Source organism: Ailuropoda melanoleuca, chromosome 7, assembly GCF_002007445.2.
Source record: "Ailuropoda melanoleuca isolate Jingjing chromosome 7, ASM200744v2, whole genome shotgun sequence".
Lineage (NCBI taxonomy): Eukaryota > Metazoa > Chordata > Mammalia > Carnivora > Ursidae > Ailuropoda > Ailuropoda melanoleuca.
This window is the reverse complement of record NC_048224.1, coordinates 8,399,896-8,421,284: the sequence shown is the minus strand read 5'-3', so window position 1 is coordinate 8,421,284 and position 21,389 is coordinate 8,399,896. Positions and strand designations below refer to the sequence as shown.

The 21,389-nt window shown below is 41.5% G+C and overlaps 1 protein-coding gene across 19 annotated transcripts in view; it reads left to right on the top strand.

The window, feature by feature from the left end:
• The window catches only part of FREM1 (FRAS1 related extracellular matrix 1), a 186,862-nt gene that overhangs the window by 35,547 nt on the left and 129,926 nt on the right, over positions 1-21,389 (top strand). For 18 of the 19 annotated variants that reach the window (XM_002915932.4, XM_034663912.1, XM_034663917.1 and 15 more), the window contains 4 exons: positions 898-1,199; positions 2,784-2,980; positions 15,276-15,599; positions 18,613-18,721. In XM_002915932.4, coding sequence (XP_002915978.2) covers positions 898-1,199; positions 2,784-2,980; positions 15,276-15,599; positions 18,613-18,721 — 932 coding nt within the window. Of the gene's footprint in view, positions 1-897; positions 1,200-2,783; positions 2,981-15,275; positions 15,600-18,612; positions 18,722-18,894; positions 19,758-21,389 lie in introns of those variants that run through there. The other variant, XM_034663928.1, reaches the window with a different exon arrangement.

Genomic DNA, 21,389 nt, shown 5'->3' with positions numbered 1-21,389 from the left:
GAGAGGATGTGGAGAAAGGGGATCCCTCCTACATTGTTGGTGGGAATGCAAGTTGGTACAGCCACTCTGGAAAACAGTGTGGAGGTCCCTTAAAAAGTTAAAAATTGAACTACCCTATGACCCAGCCATTGCACTACTGGGTGTTTACCCCAAAGATACAGACGTAGTAAAGAGAAGGGCCATATGCACCCCAATGTTCATAGCTGCATTGTCCACAATAGCCAAATCATGGAAGGAGCCGAGATGCCCTTCAACAGATGACTGGATTAAGAAGCTGTGGTCCATATATACAATGGAATATTACTCAGCTATCAGAAAGAACGAATTCTCAACATTTGCTGCAACATGGACGGCACTGGAGGAGATAATGCTAAGTGAAATAAGTCAAGCAGAGAAAGACAATTATCATATGATTTCTCTCATCTATGGAACATAAGAACTAGGATGATCGGTAGGGGAAGAAAGGGATAAAGAAAGGGGGGGTAATCAGAAGGGGGAATGAAACACGAGAGACTATGGACTATGAGAAGCAAACTGAAGACTTCAGAGGGGAGGGGGTGGGGGAATGGGATAGACTGGTGATGGGTAGTAAGGAGGGCACGTATTGCATGGCGCACTGGGTGTTATACGCAACTAATGAAGCATCGCTTTGCATCGGAATCCGGGGATGTACTGTATGGTGACTAACATAATATAATAATAAAATTTAAAAAAAAAGAAAGAAAAAGGAGTTGACACCAAGATAAGGAGAAGAAAGGAAATGAACAGAGATTTGAAGTGGTGTATACAACAAAATCCAAACTCTACCCCATAGGCTCATTTTGTAAAGGTCAATCTTTAGATACCAGGAGTACCTGAGCACTAGTAAACATTGCCTTCTCTCTGTTCTCTCCACAGATTTACTGAGACAGATACCTTCATGGAAACCTTTATCCTGCGGGTCTATCTCCTGGAACCAGACTGTAACATCATCCGTAGGAGTAACAATGTCCTGGAGGTGTCTGAATTCTATGGGCTATCCCGGGCCATTGATAAGAACCTGCTCAGATTTGATTATGAGAGGACAGCTGGTCTGGAGTGTACGGTCAGGCTGGATCCTGTGGGAAGCCGGTTGCCAGCCCACGGTCAGGTGGTCCTGCTGGAGCCTCGGCCAGAAAAACCTCGTGGAGATCAGCCACACAGTTTGTTCCCTGAGTCTCGTATGTATGGTGTTCTTTGTTATTGTTGTTGTTGTTGTTTTTAAAGATTTATTTATTTATGGGGGGGACGGAGGGAGGGAGAGGGAAAGAGAATGGTGGAAGGGGTAGAAGGAGAGGGGGAGAGAGAATCTCAAGCAGACTCCCTGCTGAGCATGGAGCCTGATGTGGGGCTTGATCTCACGACCTTGAGATCATGACCTGAGCCGAAACCAAGAGATGGATGCTTAACTGACTGAGCCACCCAGGAGCTCCTCAAATGTTTGTTTTAATACGTATCTGAATGTTATTAGAACTGATAAAAACATCTGTTAATAGTCATCTTCCGCTGCAACAAAAAATTTTACTTGATATAATAATTTGTTGCTGGTCGAAAATGTAGGCTAGTGGTTAAGAGTATGGACTTTGGAATCAGTGAGACCTGGGTTTGAAACTGCCTCTGCTCTTCATTTCCTGTGTGATTTTAGGTAAGTTACTTAACCTGGGTAAGCCTCCATAAAATGGGCAAGGATAGCAGCTGCTCCACAAGTTTGAGGCAAGATGGAGTAAATGAGATCACGTGCACAAAGTGCGCTTCATACAGTGTTGGGCCCATAGAAGGTGCTCAGCGATGGTCCGCTGTTATTCACAGTGACAGTGGCAGTGGTAGTAAGAGTAGGTGGTGTATTTATTAAATATTTTTTGATTACAAATAAGTTTGATGTAAAGCAGGTGGCCGGTAGCCATGGTTTAAATCAAGAGGAGTTGATCCATCTAATCAGTACATTTTGGGCACCTTTCTGTGCATGATAATGTTCTAGACACTATGGGAAGACCAATAATCACAATCATAGTAATATCTTGAATTTGGGCAACAATTTGCAGCTAAAGGCATGCTTGCACATGAGTCTTCCCATTTAGTGTTCACGACCATCTGGTTAAGAAGTAGAATAGTCATTTTATACATCAGGGAAATGTACAGAAGGCCACTCGAAAAATAAGTGGCCTATGGGTATCACCCCACAAGAGTGTAAAATGAAGTTGGGCAGAGCTAGAGAGAAACTGTTGCAGAGATGATGGTGGTTTTTAGAGGGAGAGAGCAGGTTGGTTCAGGCGGTCAAAGAGTACTTAATGGAGGGTTTAGTAAAAGGACTAAAGGGACCTGGAAAGGTGTCAGGACTCAGGGATGTGATGAACACAGTGGGGAGAGAATTTCAGCGAGTAGAACAGCCTTGGAGAGAGTGCAGGATGGAGCCGCGGACGTGGATGCTGTGAAGGAAGACCAGCACTGCACTATGGAAGGCCAGTCGTGACCCAGTGGCCTATTCATCAGGGATGTTCAATCATCAGAACATGTATTTTATTATTTTTTCTCTCAGTGTAATTTTGGTAGGCAAGGATCTCAGGAGACACCTGGTCAACTGTTCTTTTCAGGAGAAGAAATTACAGGCATGTAGAATCATACCAACCCCTCTGTGAACGATTAGAGGGTATGCATGGGTATTCCTGAGGCAGTGAGAGGGAGTCAGTATCCACGGGAGGGAGGATTGGTTTTTTAATTTTAGTCATGCTCAAGTGACCGTCTTAATTCAGTGCTATACATTCTAGAGCTGGGAACAGAGCTGCGTTGTCCAGGTGGAAGCTGTGCCCTGGGACTGAAGAAAATGGGAAGTGTCAATGTGAGCTGTGAGGAGTTCCTGCTAATGGGGCTTCGTTATCAACACACAGATCCCCCTTCTCCCAACATTGACTACATCTCCATCCAGCTGGATCTCACAGATAGCAGGAGCAAAATCATATACAAGGTAGAGTTGGGGGTTATGTGTCTGGTCCCCGGCTGATCTGCAGCAAGAAAGGCCATTTTCGTGGGGGTGCTCGTGCTGGCTGCCATGCCAGGGAGAGCTCCTGCACCACCGTGGGTGGGATTTCCGGTGACTCATTAGAACTGCAGAACATCAGTGTATAATTTCCCTTCCCTGGCTCTCTTTTAGCCCTGCCACCACTAAGGCAATGGAGGAAGGCCTGGGGCCAGTTATATGCTACCCTTCTTCCTCCTCTCCCTTCAGTTTTCTTTAGCTTGTCATTTGGTCTTTTGTAGCACTCTCTCTTCGAGACTTCATTCCCCACTTCTTTGTTAGAACCTCTTTTCACCTGTTAGAGGAAATTAGGGGGTCCACACATCAACTAGGCAAGGCCATGGGAAGCTAAGAGCAAGGGGAAACTCAGTCCCAGTATTATGGGTGTGGTAGATTATATCCTGTTCACTCTTTTAGACTCTGAGATGGAAGACCAGGTCATCAAGGAGACAGGCCCGCCAAGGCGGCCTCCATCTTTCGGTCTCTTTCAAAGCCTCCTGCCCTTTCCTCCTATTGATCTCCTCACATTGAAATGAAGGTAGAAGATGAAATCAATTTATATGAAATATTTAACATGGTACTCAACTGATTCATATACTCTATAATTTGTTTTATTTGGGGCAACTGCGTACCAGCTGGAACAGCTTGGATTTTGTGCTGGTATAAGATGATCCAAGATTACATTCATGAAAGACCTCCATCTTTCAAAATTTGACTTCTCACAGGATTTCTCCCAAGAAACTCAGATATTGAACATTGTCACTTGCAAGGAATTGACAAGATAAAAAATGATAAGAATATGACAAAAAAGGATCAGAGAATTTTAGAATTGAGATTAAAAAAAAAACGGCTTTGAGATGGTCTGGTCAAATTGATTAGGCAAATCACCTGGTGAATTTTAGAGGATAGATTTCTGAGTCTAACATTAATAGCTAAGAGTGTGAATGCTGGGCCCAGTTTGCCTGGGTTCAGATGTCTGTTTAACCAGCTATTTGACTTTGGATTTTATGCCTCAGTTTTAAAAATCTTAAAATGGGGTTAGTAGAGCCTACTTCTTAGAGTAATTGAAAAAATAAATGAGATAATACTTATAAAGCACTTGGCAAAAAGCCTGGTACATAATAAGCACTGTGCATATTTTGCTAGTTAAAAAAGCTACCTGGGGGGGCGCCTGGGTGGCACAGCGGTTAAGCGTCTGCCTTCAGCTCAGGGCGTGATCCCGGAGTTATGGGATCGAGCCCCCACATCAGGCTCCTCTGCTATGAGCCTGCTTCTTCCTCTCCCACTCCCCCTGCTTGTGTTCCCTCTCTCACTGGCTGTCTCTCTCTCTGTCAAATAAATAAATAAAATCTTTAAAAAAAAAAAAAGCTTCCTGGGAAAAAATGGATCATCAGCTAGGTTTGGAAACAACTGGCTTAGCCCAAACATCTTGTTGTATAGTGGTGGTCAGCGAAATTGCATACCTTGCCCATACATACACAGCCATTTTATTGAGCCAAGACTAAATTCTAGGTCTTCTAACTATTAGTAGATGTCTTCTCATCTTTCTGACACAAAAACATTTTTTACTTTTATTTACTTTTATTTTATTTTGAGAGAGAGAGATAGTGGGGGGGAGGGGAGGAGAACAGGGAGAAGGAGAGAGAATCTCAAGCATGCTCCATGCTCAGTGCAGAGCCTGATGCGGGGCTCTATCTCAGGACCCTGAGATCACGACGTAAGCCGAAATCAAGAATTGGACGCTTAACTGATTGAGCCACCCAGGTACCCCAAAACGTTCACTTTTATTAATTTTTTAATCTCCATTAAAGAAAATCAGATCCATTTTTCTTCCTGACTGATTTTTCTTTTTTACCTCTCTCTATTGAATTAGGGCTTTATTTGTTTATATTTTTAGATCAGTTCGATTGGGATTTTACCCCTTAAAATTTCCTTCTTGTTTTCACTAATTAACCTACTCCATAGTCAGTTTGGCATGTCATTAAACACATTCTTTCATGAACATCAAAGCAATATGTTCACTGCAGAGAATATTTTTTGAAAAACACAGAAGGCAAAATAAGAAAGCAAAACGAGTTATATTTCTCCCACTTTATGCACACACACACACAAACACACTCATGGTAAGGAGACATGCACACTAATGTTGGTTTTGTTTTATGCAACTGAATTTATACTATGTTTGAAGGTTTTGAATCTTGTTATTTTATTATTTTTATACTTGTACAGTCCATCCTCATCAAGCAACTAAATGACTATTTCATCCATAGTTTCTTCTAGAGTCTTAAGGTTTTCTTGTTTGCATTTGCCTTTTTAATCCATCTGAAATGAATTTTATCATATTGTGAAACTCAGGCACAGTTTTTTTTCTCAAGTAGCCAAAATTTTCAGCACTATTTGTTGAATAATGAACCTGTTTCTTTGATTGATTTTTGATGCTTCTCTATTGAATAGAAAGATGTTATGCATACTATTTCAAGGCTAGCTCTTTTGTTTCTTAGATATACCTCCTTATTCCTGTGCCAGCAACAGTTATTCTAAATATAAAAGGTCAATAATACACTTCAGTATTTTACCGGCAAGTTCTTTCTTATCACTTATCTTCAAAGTTTTCTTATCCATTCTCACCTAATCTTAGTTCTTAATAAAGAATTAAATCATTTATGTTCATTAGAGGAAAGGCCATTATCAGGATTGGATTAAAACTATCGAGTATTTTGGAGATAATTGGAATATTAGAACATTTACCACATTGAGACTTCTCATCCAGAAATGAGGGACCTCACTTTGTCTAGGCAAATGTTCTTTGATGTGTTTCTGTAAAATTTGCAGTTTTCTTCATGTAAGTTGAGCACACTTATTAAGTCCAGTCCTAGGCAGTTTGCTTTGGGGAAATTACTGTGAATAGACACTTTCCCCTCCATTGTATCTTCTCATTGCTTACCGATGATAAATAGGAAAGCTATTTTTTGGTATAATTTTCTTTTATCTGGCTTCTTTCTTGAATTCAATTATTCTAAGAATTTTTCAGTTCTTTGGGCTTTTGAAGACCATAATTATATCTTTCACTAATGATGATAATTTTGTCCTTTCTTTTTCAGTAATTATTCCTCTTATTTTTGCTCTGTTCCCCACTGGTTTGGCCAGAATAATATTAAATATAATGATGCTTGTAAGAATCCTTGTCTTGTATATTTTTATCAGTATCAACTGCCCACACTATCCTTTTTTTTTTAATTTTAAAATTTAAATTCAATTAATTAACATATAATGTATTATTAGTTTCAGAGGTAGAGGTCAGCGATTCATCAGTCTTATATAACACCCAGTGCTCATTCCAACAAGTGCCCTCCTTAATGTCCATCACCCAGTTACCCCACCCCCCTCCCCTCCAGCAACCCTCAGTTTGTTTCCTATGATTAAGAGTCTCTTACGATTTGTCTCCCTTTCTGATTTCATCTTGTTTTATTTTTTCCTCTCTTCCCCTATGATCCTCTGTTTTGTTTCTTAAATTCCACATATGAGTGGGATCATATGATAATTGTCTTTCTCTGATTGACTTATTTCACTTAGCATAATACCTTCTAGTTCCGTCCACATTGATGTAAATGGTAGGTATTCATCCTGTCTGATGGCTGAGTAATATTCCATTGTATATATGAACCACATCTTCTTTATCCAGTCATCTGTTGAAGGATATCTTGGCTCCTTCCACAGATGGGCTACTGTGGACATTGCTGCTATGAACACTGGGGAGCAGGTGCCCCTTCTTTTCACTACATCTGTATCTTTGGGGTAAATACCCAGTTGCTAGGTCACAGGGTAGCTCTACTTTCAACTTTTTTGAGGAATCTCCACCCTGTTTTCTAGAGTGGCTGCACCAGCTTGCATTCCTACCAACAGTGTGGGAGAGTTCCCCTTTTTCTGCATCCTCGCCAACATCCGTCATTTCCTGAATTGTTAATTTTAGCCTGACTGATGTGAGGTGGTATCTCATTGTGGTTTTGATTTGTATTTCCCTGATGCCGAGTGATGTTGAGTACTTTTTCATGTGTCTGTTGACCATTAGGGTGTCTTCTTTGGAGAAATGTCTGTTCATGTCTTCTGCCCAGTTCTTGATTGAATTTTTTGTTCTTTGGTATTGAGTTTGATAAATTCTTTATAGATTTTGGATACTAGCCCTTTATCTGATATATCATTTGCAAATATCATCTCCCATTCTCTTGGTTGTCTTCCGGTTTTATTGACTGTTTCCTTTGCTGTGCAAAAGTTTTTTTTTTTATCTTGATGAAGTCCTAATAGTTCATTTCCCCCCCCCCCCCGATAGTTCATTTTTGCCTTTGTTTTCCTTGCCTTTGGAGACAAGTCGAGCAAGAAGGTGCTGTGGCTGAGGTCAAAGAGTTTGCTGCCTGTGTTCTCCTCTGGGATTTTGGTGGATTCCTATCTCACATTGAGGTCTTTCATCCGTTTTGAGTCTATTTTTGTGTATGGTGTAAGGAAATGGTCCAGTTTCACATGGCTGTCCAATTTTCCCAACACCATTTGTTGAAAAGACTGTCTTTTTCTATTGGATATTCTTTCCTGTTTTGTCAAAGATTAGTTGACCATAGAGTTGAGGGTCCATTTCTGGGTTCTCTATTCTGTTCCGTTGATCTATGTGTCTGTTTTTGTGCCAGTACCATACTTGTCCTGATGATTACAGCTTTGTAATAGAGCTTGAAGTCTGGAATTGTGATGCTACCAACTTTGGTTTTCTTTTTCAACATTCTTTTGATTATTCAGAGTCTTTTCTGGTTCCATACAAATTTTAGGATTATTTGTTCCAGCTCTGTGAAAAAAGTTGACAGTATTTTAATAGGGATTGCATGGAATGTATAGATTGCTCTAGGTAACGTAGACATTTTAACAATATTTATTCTTCCAATCCATGAGCATGGAACATTTTTCCATTTCTTTATGTCTTCCTCAGTTTCTTTCATGAGTGTTCTATGGTTTTCTGAGTATAGGGCCTTTGACTCTTTGGGTTAGTTTTATTCCTAGGTATCTTAAGGTTTTTGGTGCAGTTGTAAATGGAATTGACTCCTTAATTTCTCTTTCTTCTGTCTCATTGTTAGTGTATAGAAATGCAACTGATTTCTGTGCATTGATTTTATATCCTGCCACTTTGCTGAATTCCTGTATGAGTTCTAGCAATTTTGGGGTGGAGTCTTTTGGGTTTTCCACATAGTGTTGTCTGTGAAGAGTGAGAGTTTGACTTCTTCTTTGCCCATTCAGATTCCTTTCATTTCTTCTTGTCTGATTGCTGATGCTAGGACTTCTAGTACTAGAACAACAGTGGTGATAGTGGGTATTCCTGCCGTGTTCTGGCCCTAGGGGAAAAGCTCTCAGTTTTTTCCCCATTGAGAATGATATTTGCTGTGGGTTTTTTTGTAAATGGCCTTTATGATATTGAGTTATGCTCCCTCTATCCCTACACTGTGAAGAGTTTTTATTGGGAAGGGTGCCATACTTTGTCAAATGCTATTTCTGCATCTATTGAGAGGATCATATGGTTCTTAACCTTTCTTTTATTAATGTAGTATATCACATTGATTGATTTGTGGTTGTTGAACCACCCTTGCAGCCCCGGAATAAATCCCACTTGGTTGTGATGAGTAATCCTTTTAATGTACTGTTGGATCCTATTGGCTAGTATCTTGATGAGAATTTTTGCATCCATGTTCATCACAGATATTGGTCTGTAATTTTCCTTTTTGGTGGGGTCTTTGGTTTTGGGATCAAGGTAATGCTGGCCTCACAGAAAAAGTTTGGAAGTTTTCCTTTCATTTCTATTTTGAAACAGCTTCAGAAGAACAGGTATTAGCTTTTCTTTAAATGTTTGGTAGGATACCGCTAGGAAGTCACCTCTCCGTGCACACTTGTTTGTTGGGAGATTTTTGATTACTGCTTCAATTTTCTTGCTGGTTAGGGGTCTGTTCAGGTTTTCTCTTTCTTCCTGTTTTAGTTTTGGTAGTTTATACATCCCTAGGAATGCATCCATTTCCTCCAGATTTCCTAATTTGTTGGCATATAGTTGCTCATAATATGTTCTTATAATTGTTTGTATTTCTTCAGTGTTGTTTGTGATCTCTCCTCTTTCATTCATGATTTTATTTATTTGGGTCCTTTCTTTTTTCTTTTTGATAAGTCTGGCCAAGGGTATCAATCTTATTAATTCTTTCAAAGAACTAGCTCCTAGTTTCGTTGATGTGTTCTGTTCTTTTGGTTTCTATTTCATTGATTTCTGCTCTAATCTTTATTAATTCTCTTTTCCTTCTGGGGTAACGCTATACTTACTGTTCTTTCTCCAGCTCCTTTAGGTGTAAGGTTAGGTTGTGTATTTGAGACCTTTTATGTTTCTTGAGAAAGGCTTGTATTGCTATATACTTCTGTTTTAGAACCACCTTTGCTGCATCCCAAAGGTTTTGAACAGTTGTGTTTTCATTTTCATTTGTTTCCCTGTGTTTTTAAAATTCTTTTATTTTCTGGTTGACCCATTCATTCTTTAGTAGAATTCTCTTTAGCCCCCATATATTTAGTTCCTTCCAAATTTCCTCTTGTGATTGAATTTCCATTTAAAAGCATTGTGGTCTGAAAATATGCAGGGAGTTATCCCAGTCTTTTGGTACTGGTTGAGACCCGATTTGTGACCCAGTATGTGATCTTTTCTGGAGAATGTTCCATGTACACTCAAGAAGAATGTGTATTCTGTTGCTTTAGGATGGAATGCTCTGAATATATCTGTGAAGTTCATCTGGTCCAATGTGTCATTCAAAGCCCTTATTTCCTTGTTGATCTTCTCCTTAGATGATCTGTCCATTGCAGTGAGTGGGGTATTAAGGACCCCTACTATTACTGTATTATCATCAATGAATTTCTTTATGTTTTTTATTAATTGATTTATGTATTTGGGTGCTCCCAAGTTGAGGGCATAAATATTTACAATTTTTAGTTCTTTTTGTTGGATGGATCCTTTAATTATGATATAGTGTCCTTCCTCATCTCTTATTACAGTCTTTGGTTTAAAATCTATTTTGTCTGATATAAGTATTGCCACCCCAGCTTTCTTTTGATGTCCATCGGCATGATAAATGGTTTTCCACCCCTCAGTTTAAATCTGGAGGTGTCTTTGGGTCTAAAATGAGTCTCTTACAAACAGCATATCGATGGGTCTTGCTTTTTTATCCAATCTGATACCCTGTGTCTTTTGATTGGGGCATTTAGCCCATTTACATTCAGAGTAACTGTTGAAAGATATGTATTTAGTGCCATTGTATTACCTGTAAAGTCACTGTTTCTGTGTATTGTCTCTGTTCCTTTCTGGTCTATGTTACTTTTGGGCTCTCTCTTCGCTTAAAGGATCCCTTTTAATATTTCTTTCAGGGCTGGTTTAGTGATCACAGATTCTTTTAGTTTCTGTTTGTCCTGAAAGCTTTTTATCTGTCCCTCTATTTTGAGTGAAATCTAGCTCAATAAAGTATTCTTGGCTGCATATTTTTCTCATTTAGCACCCTGAATATATGATGCCTGTCCCTTCTGGCCTGCCAGGTCTCTGTGGATATGTCTGCTGCCAATCTAATGTTTCTACCCTTGTAGGTTATGGACCTCTTGTCCTGAGCAGCTTTCAGGATTTTCTCTTCATTTCTGAGATTTGCAAGTTTCACTATTATGTGTTGGGTGTTGACCTTTTTTTATTAATTCTGAGGGGGGTTCTCTGTGCCTCCTGGACTTGAATGTCTGTTTCCTCCCCCAGATTAGGCAAGTTCTCTGCTATAATTTGCTCCAGTATGCCTTCTGCTCCTCTCTTTGTCTTTCCTCTTCTTCTGGGATCCCAATTATTCTAATATTGTTTTGCTTTATGGTATCACTTATCTCTCGAATTTTCCCCTCATGATCTAGTAGTTGTTTACCTCTCTTTTTCTCAGCTTCTTTATTCTGCATCATTTTGTCTTCTAATTCACTTTTCTGCCTCTTTATCCTAGCAGTTAGAACCTCCATTTTTAATTGCGTCTCATTAATAGCCTTTTTGATTTCAACTAGATTCGATTTTGTTTTTTTATTTCTCCAGAAGGGGATTCTCTAGTGTCCTCTGTGCTTTCTCCATACACTAAATTTTGGTTGTATTTTGGTGTGTTTATTAGAGAAACTGTATCCCACAACTGTAAAGAAAGAAAAACTTAAATATTTACAAAAATAAAATTAAATACAATGAAAGTATAGAATGTAATTGTAAAAATGAAAAAAAGGTTTTAAAAATTGATAAAATAATAAATTGGTTGAAAAAGGAAAGAGAAAAAAATTAAAATTGAAAAACTAAAGAATCATGGGGAAAAAACCATGAATCCTATATACTGTTTTCCCCTAGTGCTGGAGTTGTACAGTTCTCAGTGATCTGTAAACTTGGTCTTAGCTGGATGTTCTTGCTGATCTTCTGGCAGAGGGGACTGTTGCTCTGATTCTCAAGAGTATTTGGCTCTGGGCAGAATTGCATGGCCCTTGCCAGGAACCAGGCTAAGTTAGCGGCTCCAGATTGCTCTCTGTGGCTTTTGTTCCCTGAAGGCTTTCTGTGCAGTTTAAGGATGAGAATGAAAATGGCGACCTCCCAATCTCTGGCCCTGGAGCCAAAGCTCAGGCCCCCCCCCCCCCCCCCCCCCCCCCCCCCCCCGCTCCTCAGTGCACCCTCAGGGAAAAGCAGTCAATCACTCCTCTCTCCCCAGTCTCTGTTTGCATTTCATGCTCACTTAGCCTGTGACTGAGTGTTTCTGTCTCAGGCTTGCAGCCCTGTTTCGATTCTCCAAACCCTGCAGGGTCCTGTGGCGTGCTCCCAAGCTGCTCCTCCCAGGGGAGGAAGGGGGGGTCTCAGATTCTACTGCTTGTTGGACCCTTCCTCGAAGAGCAGTCACGGACCATCGCTTCTGGTTTATGGCAACATGAAAGCTGAGAGCCCTCTCCTGGCTCACTTGTTGCAGTCGGCTTCCCCGCTCTGATGCCTGGGAACTCTGCCGCACTCAGGCACCCGTGGTCTTCCTGTGACCCCGGGGACCCTGAGACCACACTGTCCCACCTAAGATTGTGCCCTGTTTTGCCACCTGAGTACTTTTCAGGCAGGAAAGTTCCTCACGGGAGCAGACGTCTAAAAGTTCTGATTTTGCCTCTGCTGCTCTGTCACTTTCCGGTGTGGGCTGATGGAGACTCCCTTCCCCCTTGGTCTATCTTCCCTTATATCTCCCGGATTCACTTCTCCGCATGTCCTATCTTGCAGACAGACAGTGGTTGCTGTTCTATTGGTAGAGTTGCAGCTATTCTTTTCTTAGATCTGTGTTTGAGTTTGCAGCTGTTCAGAATGATGTGATAGCTATCTTGCTGAATTCCTGGGACCAGACGAAACTAAGGTCTCCCACTCCTCTACCATCTTGGACTATGCTCACTGTCCTTTTTTAATGCTTTTTGCCTTGATTTATCTTTCTTTGAAGATAGTATGGTCACTTCTGCTTTTTTCCTTACATGATAATTTTCGATCGTGCTTTTACTTTTTATTCGTATGTAATTTTATTTTAAATGTCTCCCTTATAAGACACATGTAATTAGATATTTAATTTCAGAATATTTGTCTTGAACATGGGAATACAAGCTATAGTTTTATAGGATATGTATTTCTATCATTTTGCTTTATGCTTTCTGGCTAATTAAAAAATTTGTCTTGCAATAGAGATTATATTTTCTGTGCCTTTTTCTTCATTTATTTGAAAGTCCTTAATCCCATTTTATGTTTTACTGGGATTTAATTCCAAACTTTAAAGCATTGTTTTACTTATATTTTTAATATTTAAGACAAAAAATGGAATGAGGTCCTTTAGGTCTTTCCTATATATGATGAGGATTGATCCTATTGCCCATCTCCCAGGCTTTATTTATACAATCTGCAGTTTTACTTCTAGCATCCAGTTGTTACATCTCTTATTTCTTAAATCATCTACTTTTATTTCACGTAAGCTCTTTTGATATTTATAACCATTTTGTTAACATGTTTAAAATAACATATTATTTAGGCTTAACCCTGGGCTTAAATGTTCTGACTGTTTAGCACCAGTTCTTTTATACCATGATTTTCCCATTCCTAATTTTCAACATTATGAGGTTTTAAATAATTTTTTTTTAAAGTAGGCTCCATGTCCAGTATAGAGCTCAATGCAGGGCTTGAACTCACAACCCTGAAATCAAGATTTGAACTGAGATCAAGACCTGAGCTGAGATCAAGAGTCAGATGCCTAACCGACTGAGCCACCAAGGCTCCCCTTTAAATAATTTTTTTTAAATGACATGTGAAGAATAGATACTCTAAACCCTGAGATGTCTCAGCATATCATTAATTTGTCTTCATTAAGCATGCAGCGGGAAGGGAGAGGGGTTGATTGTCTTCTCTTTCTCTGTTGCACTTCTCTCTTGAGGTTTGCTGGCTAGTTTTGGAACTTCTGGTCTTAGGGGGCTTGATTTGTGGGGAGCATTGGGAAGAGAGGCCTTATTTGCTCAGACACTGATGGAATATAACTTCATGCTCTGTAACTCTGGCAAGTGTTTCCAGCTTATTCTTTGTTTCCAGAGCAATTTTGTGGTGTCTCTGAGGATCTCCTGACCTGGAGGTCTTCTGGTGGATCTCCAGAGGAGTCATTTCTAGCCTGAGTATTCCCTTGCAATTCCTCCCACAGCTCCTAGGATTATTTCCACCCCCAGCTGCCTGTTTCTGCCATTCTTTGGCTTCTCACAGATGCATGCAAAAGGTTAGGGTCCAGGATGACCCCAGACCAACCCTCTGTCCCACTCAGCCCATATGTGGGAGCCCCCGTATGTTTTTTCCTGCCGCAGACAAGGGCCAGGCAGGTCTCAGAAGAGGCACCAGTATTCTTCTGCATCTGGCCCCTTAGCTTCCTCCCGTATGAGCCCAGCATCAGTTCTCGGTATCTCACTTGTAAAAGAGACATTTAAGGCTGGCCTCAGGGAAACTTCTCTCCTGAGACCCAACACAAATGTAGCATTGCCCACCTTTCCTCTTCATGGTGTTGTGTGGGGTTGGGGATTGAGGGAGTGACTCAGCACAGCAAAGCACTCTTCTCTACAGATAAATCTTTCTCTTACTCCTCTCAAGGCTTTTCTGTTCTTGTAGTGGATGAGAGGGGTCTAGACCAATTCCAGACCACCTGCTTTGTAAATACTGCCTATAGTATCGGTGTCACATTCACTTTGAAATCTGATATCTCTTTCATTGGGACTTCAGTTGAGACTGAGCCAAAAAGAATTCTGTTTTGAACATTTCATTACATACAGATTACGACTTCTAGTCCAATATCCAGTGTTGGGCATATTGAATGTGACTCTTATCATTAGGAGTTGTTCTTAACAATGTGAAACACCAAATGCCGTGATAACCAGCATCTCCTGCTTTGAGGATTCTTCTCATAGTCCCTGTTGACACCTCAGATCCCAAGGCACAATTTCCTAGTTTCTCTGGAGATCCCCATTGTTGGGGCCTCTTGCTCAAGCTCTCTCATTTGAGGGTGCATTTCTAGCCTGATTGGTAACTTTCAGTTTTAATTACCTATTCATCACCTGGGGACTCAGGGTCTTAACTAACTAGACAGCTGAGCCACCATCCTTCAGTTGCATGAGTACTGAAGGCATTTTCCTTTGTCCTGCCTTTGCCCTCCTTAAAATCACATAGCCGGAAGTGCAGGGTGGCCAGAGGAGGTTGGTGGTGTGTGCCAGACACTGCTAAGTGCTCTCCTCTGGCTATGTCATTTAATCTTCACTTAATACTTGGGGGTCCAGTATTTGCATTTTACAAATGGGGGGAAAAGGTTTAGGAGTTAGCTTGTTTAAAATCACACAAATCGTAAGTGCTGGAAATAGAATCAGAAGGACAGTTCCTTCTGATGCCAAAATGAATGTCCCCTTTCAAGTCTGGCTACGTAGCAGAGTCACCAGAGGGCTTTAAAAATACCCGTTTTCTGGTCTCTTTTTTAGAACAATTAAATTAGAACCTGCGGAGATGGAGCTTGGGTGTCAGGAGGCGTTTAAAACTCTCCAGTGATTCTCATGTGCAGCCACCTTTCAAGTCACTGCCAGACATACCGTCTACATACAATTAACCATGTATGTGATAATTTCATTCATTTTGTTTCCCCTTCATATTTTCTTTCCCCTTCAAAAGTCAGAGAGCGCGTGGTTGCCCGTCTATATCAGAGCTGGCTTTCCTAATCAGATTCCAAGGGCTGCGTTCATGGCCATGTTTATACTGGAAGTGGATCAGTTCATCCTGACCTCCTTGACTACATCCGTTCTGGACTGTGAAGAGGATGAGACCCCAAAGCCCTTGCTGGTGTTCAACATTACCAAAGCCCCGCCCCAGGGCTACGTGACTCATCTGTGGGATCACACTAGACCGGTCTCCTCGTTCACCTGGAAAGATCTAAGTGACATGCAGATAGCCTATCAGCCACCAAACAGCAGCTATCCTGTGCGGAGACATTACGAGGTGAGAAGAAAGGGAGACAAAGCGTCTAGCGGGCTATGTTTGGTGTCCTCAGGGTTCCTGAAGAGGCAGGCCACTTCCCCTCAACTTCAGATCAGTTTGTACCCTCAGCGCCTCAGACGAGAATCAGTCACTGTAAATCTGGATGCAGATTCAAATACCTACAGGAGCCAGGCAGGCGATGCCAATGAGCAAACCTGCCTGAGGGGAGACTGTGGGGAGCAGAAGAAAAGAGCTGGCCGTTTCAGAGGCTGCTGTACCTGAGCTCCGGTGATTGCTGCCCTGTGTGAATACACACCCAGGGTAGTCCTAGCTCTCATTCTTCAGAGCACTTGGAGATCTGGAAGTTTTTTGTAAAAATGTTTCAATTTTTAAATACAGAATACATATTACAAGTTCTAAAACATATTGTGCTGGCTACAAAATATTTTTGGGGCCACATTTGGCCCAGAGCTCACTGGTTTGAGAACTCTGGTGTCCTTGACGGTCTTTCTGCGTTACATAGACCATGGAAGTTAGAGATGACTTTGTCTACGATCCTTTCATTAACAAATTCTTTTTATTTTAAAGATTTATTCATTTGAGAGGGAGAAAAAGAGAGAAAGCACACAAGCAGGAGGGGCAAGGGGAGGGAAAGGGAATCTCAAGTACACCTCATGCTGAGTGTGGAGCCCCATGTGGGGCTCGATCCTGTGACCCTGAAATTACTACTTGAGCTGAAACCAAGAGTTGGATGCTCAACCCATTGCGCGACCAGGGCACCCCTCATTAATAAATTCCATTATTCCTTGTTTAGAGGAGTGTTTTACTGGGATCCTTAATTTTAATGAATAACACTGAATAATAGGCGATTCTGTAACTGATTGGATGACTAATTTCTCTATCAAACACTTTCCTGTCAGAAAAGTCCCCTTCCTGTCTAATCTGACTACCTTCTGCTGCTATTCTAGCCTCTTTCCTCTTACTTTGTTTTGGATGGGAGTTGAGAACAGCTGGTGACAGCCTTGCACATAATAACCCTTCACAGACTTACAGACCTACCAGCAAGTTGATTCAAACAGGATGGAACGTTTAAATGAGCAGATGGATACAGACTTGACTTCAGGTTTATTAAGGAAAATGAGTGTGCCTGGGGTTCCAAATTGTCTTCCATCTAATTTAGGCATTTTCAGCATTTAGCCTCCAGGGCAGACAAAAGGCTTCAGACAGTCAATGCCATGCTTTTGCCCTTTGCTGTGCTTTTCTTCACTTCATAATAGTAAGTGGCAGCTTCCTCTTCGCCTCCCATTCCTTCCATATTAGAAAGTAATTTCTCATTAGACGCCCGGTTTTACCTTAACTCATAAATAAAGCACAGCTACTCTGGCTGCTTCCTGTGTGTCTTTTCTGGCATCGTATAATGTAATCCTAAAGCAGAACCTGTCCAAATGAGTGACATTGTCATTGTTGTTAGGCATTTTGCAGGTGACATGAGCTGGAAGCCCTGGGCTCATTCAGCCGTCTGGGGTGGGACTCCGAGGGCAGAGCAATGACCAGTGCTCCTGAAGCTAGCTGAGCCTTCCCTGGACTGTAATGCCAAGGCCGTCCTTTCTTTCAGCCATGAAAATTCAATCTCATTTTACTAGGTACTCTTGTGGTTTGAGAACAGTGTTCCATAGTGAGCACATGACCTTCAATTTCACAGGGTTCAACCTAATAAATATCTACATCCCACCTCCAAAAGGCATCCCCCCCGGGTATGGTTCCGTTTTTAGTCTGTTACTTTGGCAGCATTGAATCTGTTTCTTTTGTGAGGTTCTGTTTGCTGATATGTTGCCATTTGATAATTTATTTTCTCTAATGGACCAAACGGACATTCAATGTCAAAAGGACATTCTTCAAAAGTCAGCACATGCCTTGCATTTCTATCTTATACATCATCCTTCCCCGTCAGCACCTGGTGCAATGTGTGTGTAATACGTAATAAGGTTCAAAACTTAACAGGGCGCCTGGGTGGCTCAGTTGGTTAAGCATCTGCCTTCGGCTCAGTCATGATCCCGGGGCCTGGGACAGAGCCCCGTGTTGGGAATCCCTGCTCAGCAGGGTGTCTGCTTCTCCCTCTCCCTCTCTCTGTCTCAAATAAATTAATAAAATCTTTAAAAAATATATCATATAGCCCCATTTATTAGCTATAGATTTCATGGAAGCCAAAAAAATCTGGATATTTAAAAATATGTTTGGAGAGATAGATGCCTGTAGACCAGGGTCTCTCAAAAGCAGGACCTTTGGCAATTTGCACTGGATAATTCTTTGTCAGGGGGTCTGTCCTGTGCGTGGTAGTATGGAGGACCATCCCTGGCCTCTATCCACTATTTAGTGGCCAGTAGGACTGCCCACCATGCATAACCATTTGTAAGAACAAAAATGTCTCTGGACATTCCCAAATGTTCCCTGGGGGGACAAAGTCTCCCTCAGTTAAGATCCGCTGCTCTAGACCGTATACCTTTGAGAGAGGTTTGAGTGGTCTGATGCTGGTCTCCTGAGCAGTCGTAGGGACCCTTCTTCAGCGTATTTGCTTATTTCAGGTTAAAAGCTGCTTTTATGGAGAGGAAAATTTAAAAATACTGTTAACTAAGGAACAAAATCTAAAGCCTGAAAACGTGAGATCAGGTTGTCAAAAATGAGATCAGACAGGGTGCCTGGGTGGCTTAGTCAGTTAAGCGTCTGACTCTTGATTTTGGCTCAGGTCATGATCTCTGGGTCATGAGACTGAGCTCCAGGTTGGGCTCCATGCTCAGCAGGGAACCTGTCTCTCTCCCTCTGCCCCTCCCCTGTGTCTTCTCTCTCTCTCTGTCTCTTCTCTCTCTCTCTCTGTCTCTAAAATAAATAAATCAATCTTTAAGAAAAGTGAGATCAGGCAACAGCAGACACCTAAATCTGTTTTGTCTCCATCTGTGGTGTCCGCCCCAGGAATAAGAAGGGTGTTTTATGCTATGAACTGTCAACGTGTGATTCATATGCAACTGTTTGTTTACAGGTAGAGGTGGAGGCTTATGACTTCTTCTTCGAAAGGAGTGCACCTATCACAGTGCTCATCTCCATCAGAACAGCGGATACGAATGCCCCACGAGTGTCCTGGAACACAGGTGAAGCTCCGTGTAGGGCATCAAGCCACAGAGCCCGGAAGAGAATCCTGGAAAGTATATGGGTCGGGAAAGAAAGGTGGTTTTCCTCCCATTTCACACATGAGGCAACTGAAACCCAGACCAGTGAAGGCAATCAGATCGTTGTTTCTGTTTTGTTTTGTTTTTCCTATCAGCAGGGTGAGAAACTTAAATCCAGGATTCCTGTGTGGTGAAGCCAAGTTTTTCCTCTGGAGGAAATAAGCCAGAAGGGACACCTTTCAACTGAATGAGGCAAAAAAGTGACTATTTATGATACTGAGCTGTAATTGGACAGAGAGAGAAAAGGCCTCCAACTCTGAAGGAGGGAAGGAAGATGCAGACATTCATTATCCTGTTTTTAGGACAATGTGCAAGGAAGCCACAACATATGAATAAAGAGCTTAAACTGCTTTATTTATTTTAAAGAAGGTCACTTCTGAGTGGTCTTTAATGCAGTGTATATATTTAGATCAGATGTAAATGTGGAATGTGAACGAAGATTTTTTCCTTTCCCACTGATCCCATTTAAAGCATTCAGAACATACTTACAAGTGGTGGTGGTCGGTTCTGTTAGGGGGGAAATATCTCTGATTTAAATGCTCAGGTGGTGGCTTGAACTTGTCGCTGTGTGTCTTTGTGTGTGTACACATGCGCCCTTGCATGTGGGTACACACACGTGTGTGAGTTGTGAGGAGAACATTGGTTGAGCAGTCTTGCTGCTTTTGTGTCCCACTCTACCTCTGTTAGAGGGATAATGAAAGAAAAGGAATTGATAACCTGAAGTTTAGTAATAATCACATATTAAGCAGATTATTGCTTGAGCATAGCGATTTAATAGTCTGTGTGATCTGTGAAACTCAAGCTTGTTAAGAGAGCTCCAAATCTGGTTTTGGCTACTTTGGACATGAGAATCTTTTTTAAAATGAGTTTTTACTTATTATGAATTTAATATATGTACATCATGGAGAATTTTGAAAGTACATTAAACATTAAATAGAATGAATGAATGGATAATAATGAAAATAATGAATGGATAGTAAGGAATAAATGAAACAGTAATGAATGAATAAAATCATTTATTACTCCACCATGAAGACAGAATGAATGTTAATATTTTTCTATCTATCCTAGTCTTCTTGCTTGCTCTTCTGCTGTGTCCCATGATGCCTTGCACTATGCTGTACCATGCACTCATGGCTTCAAAACCCTTAGTACCAGTCACAGAGATTTTTTTTTTTAAGTAGTCTCCACACCCAGCATGGAGCCCACATGGGGCTTGAACTCACGACCCTGAGGTCAAGACCTGAGCCAAGACCAAGAGTTGAACACTTACCCAACTGAGCTACCTAGGCGCTCCTCACAGAGATATGTGCTTGTCCTCCCTCTCTTCTTTCCTCCTTTCTTTCTTTCCTTTCTTCTACCCTCCTTCCCTCCTTTCTTCCTTTCTTCCTTTCTCTCTCTCTCTCCCTCTCTTCAGACTGTATGTCTTATCCCAGGTTCCTAGCCAACAGCCCTTGAGGCAGGTCAAATGCACTAACCCTATACTGTAAACAAGAATGAGAGGGAAAGGAAGTTGTGGGGAACAAATAAAAAGGTGGCGTGACCAAGTTGATGAGAAAGTGAAGTTGACTGTTCCATTGTGCTGGTGTTTCTCCAGGAGAAGACGGAGCCACTGTGTGTGGGAAGAGTCATAGTTGGGGTGGGGAAAGGGTGAATCGTCTCTCTTTTAGCTCCTTCACATCTCCTGTCTCACTGTGGTCAGTTTGCCTCACTGGATGTCAGCTCCTCACATGCCCATGATGTGCTACGTGGCCTCTCTTTGTGGCTACTGCACAAACTCCCTGGGTCCCCTGGTGTAGGACCTGGCTATGGTCACAAGGGTAGGTCATGCCATAACCTGGCCCTTGCCCAAGAGGACGGTTGCAGTAACCAGCCACATCAGAAGGTGAGGCAATGGTGGCAGCTGGTACTTTACAACTGTGGGGACTGTAGGGACCCTTGTGGGGCTGCTGCTGTGAGAAAGCAGGCACACGTCATGGCCAGGGGGGCAGGGGAAGCTGGGCAGGTTTGAAAGGGTGTGTCATCGGGTCCACCAGTACACTGCCTTTAAGTTTTATCAATTTGTTCCTTAAAAAGCTTTGCTACCATTTAAGATTCTTTGCAATCTGTCACCTCCTGGATCTCCTGAATATTGGGAATGGTTGGTGATGCTCAGCTCTCTGTTTTTCACTGGAGTGTTAGGTCCAGGATCTGTATTCTTGCAGCTCTGAGCAGCACTTACCCTCTCTCCCCAGATTTCCTCCAGCATGCTGGGTCCAAGGAGGTTCTATTTCATTTCCTTTAGTTACAAATGTCCCTTCTTTATTAGAGTCTAGAATAAAATTCAGCCCTTATTGCAAAGTGTCAGACACTTCATGTCTAATACCGTTAAACGCTCCCCTAGTGTAGCAGCTCCGTATTTGCACAGTTACCCACTTTACACCCTCTGTCCTGTGAGCTACTCTTGAGCTCATAACTTATATGGTAAAGCTTTTCTGATTCTTTTGCCCAAGTAAAATATCTAGATGTCATCTTTGAAAAATTCCTTGTGGACATTTTTGAACTGGAGACCACTGTGAACATAGCCTCTATTCTTTCCTTTAGTATTTAT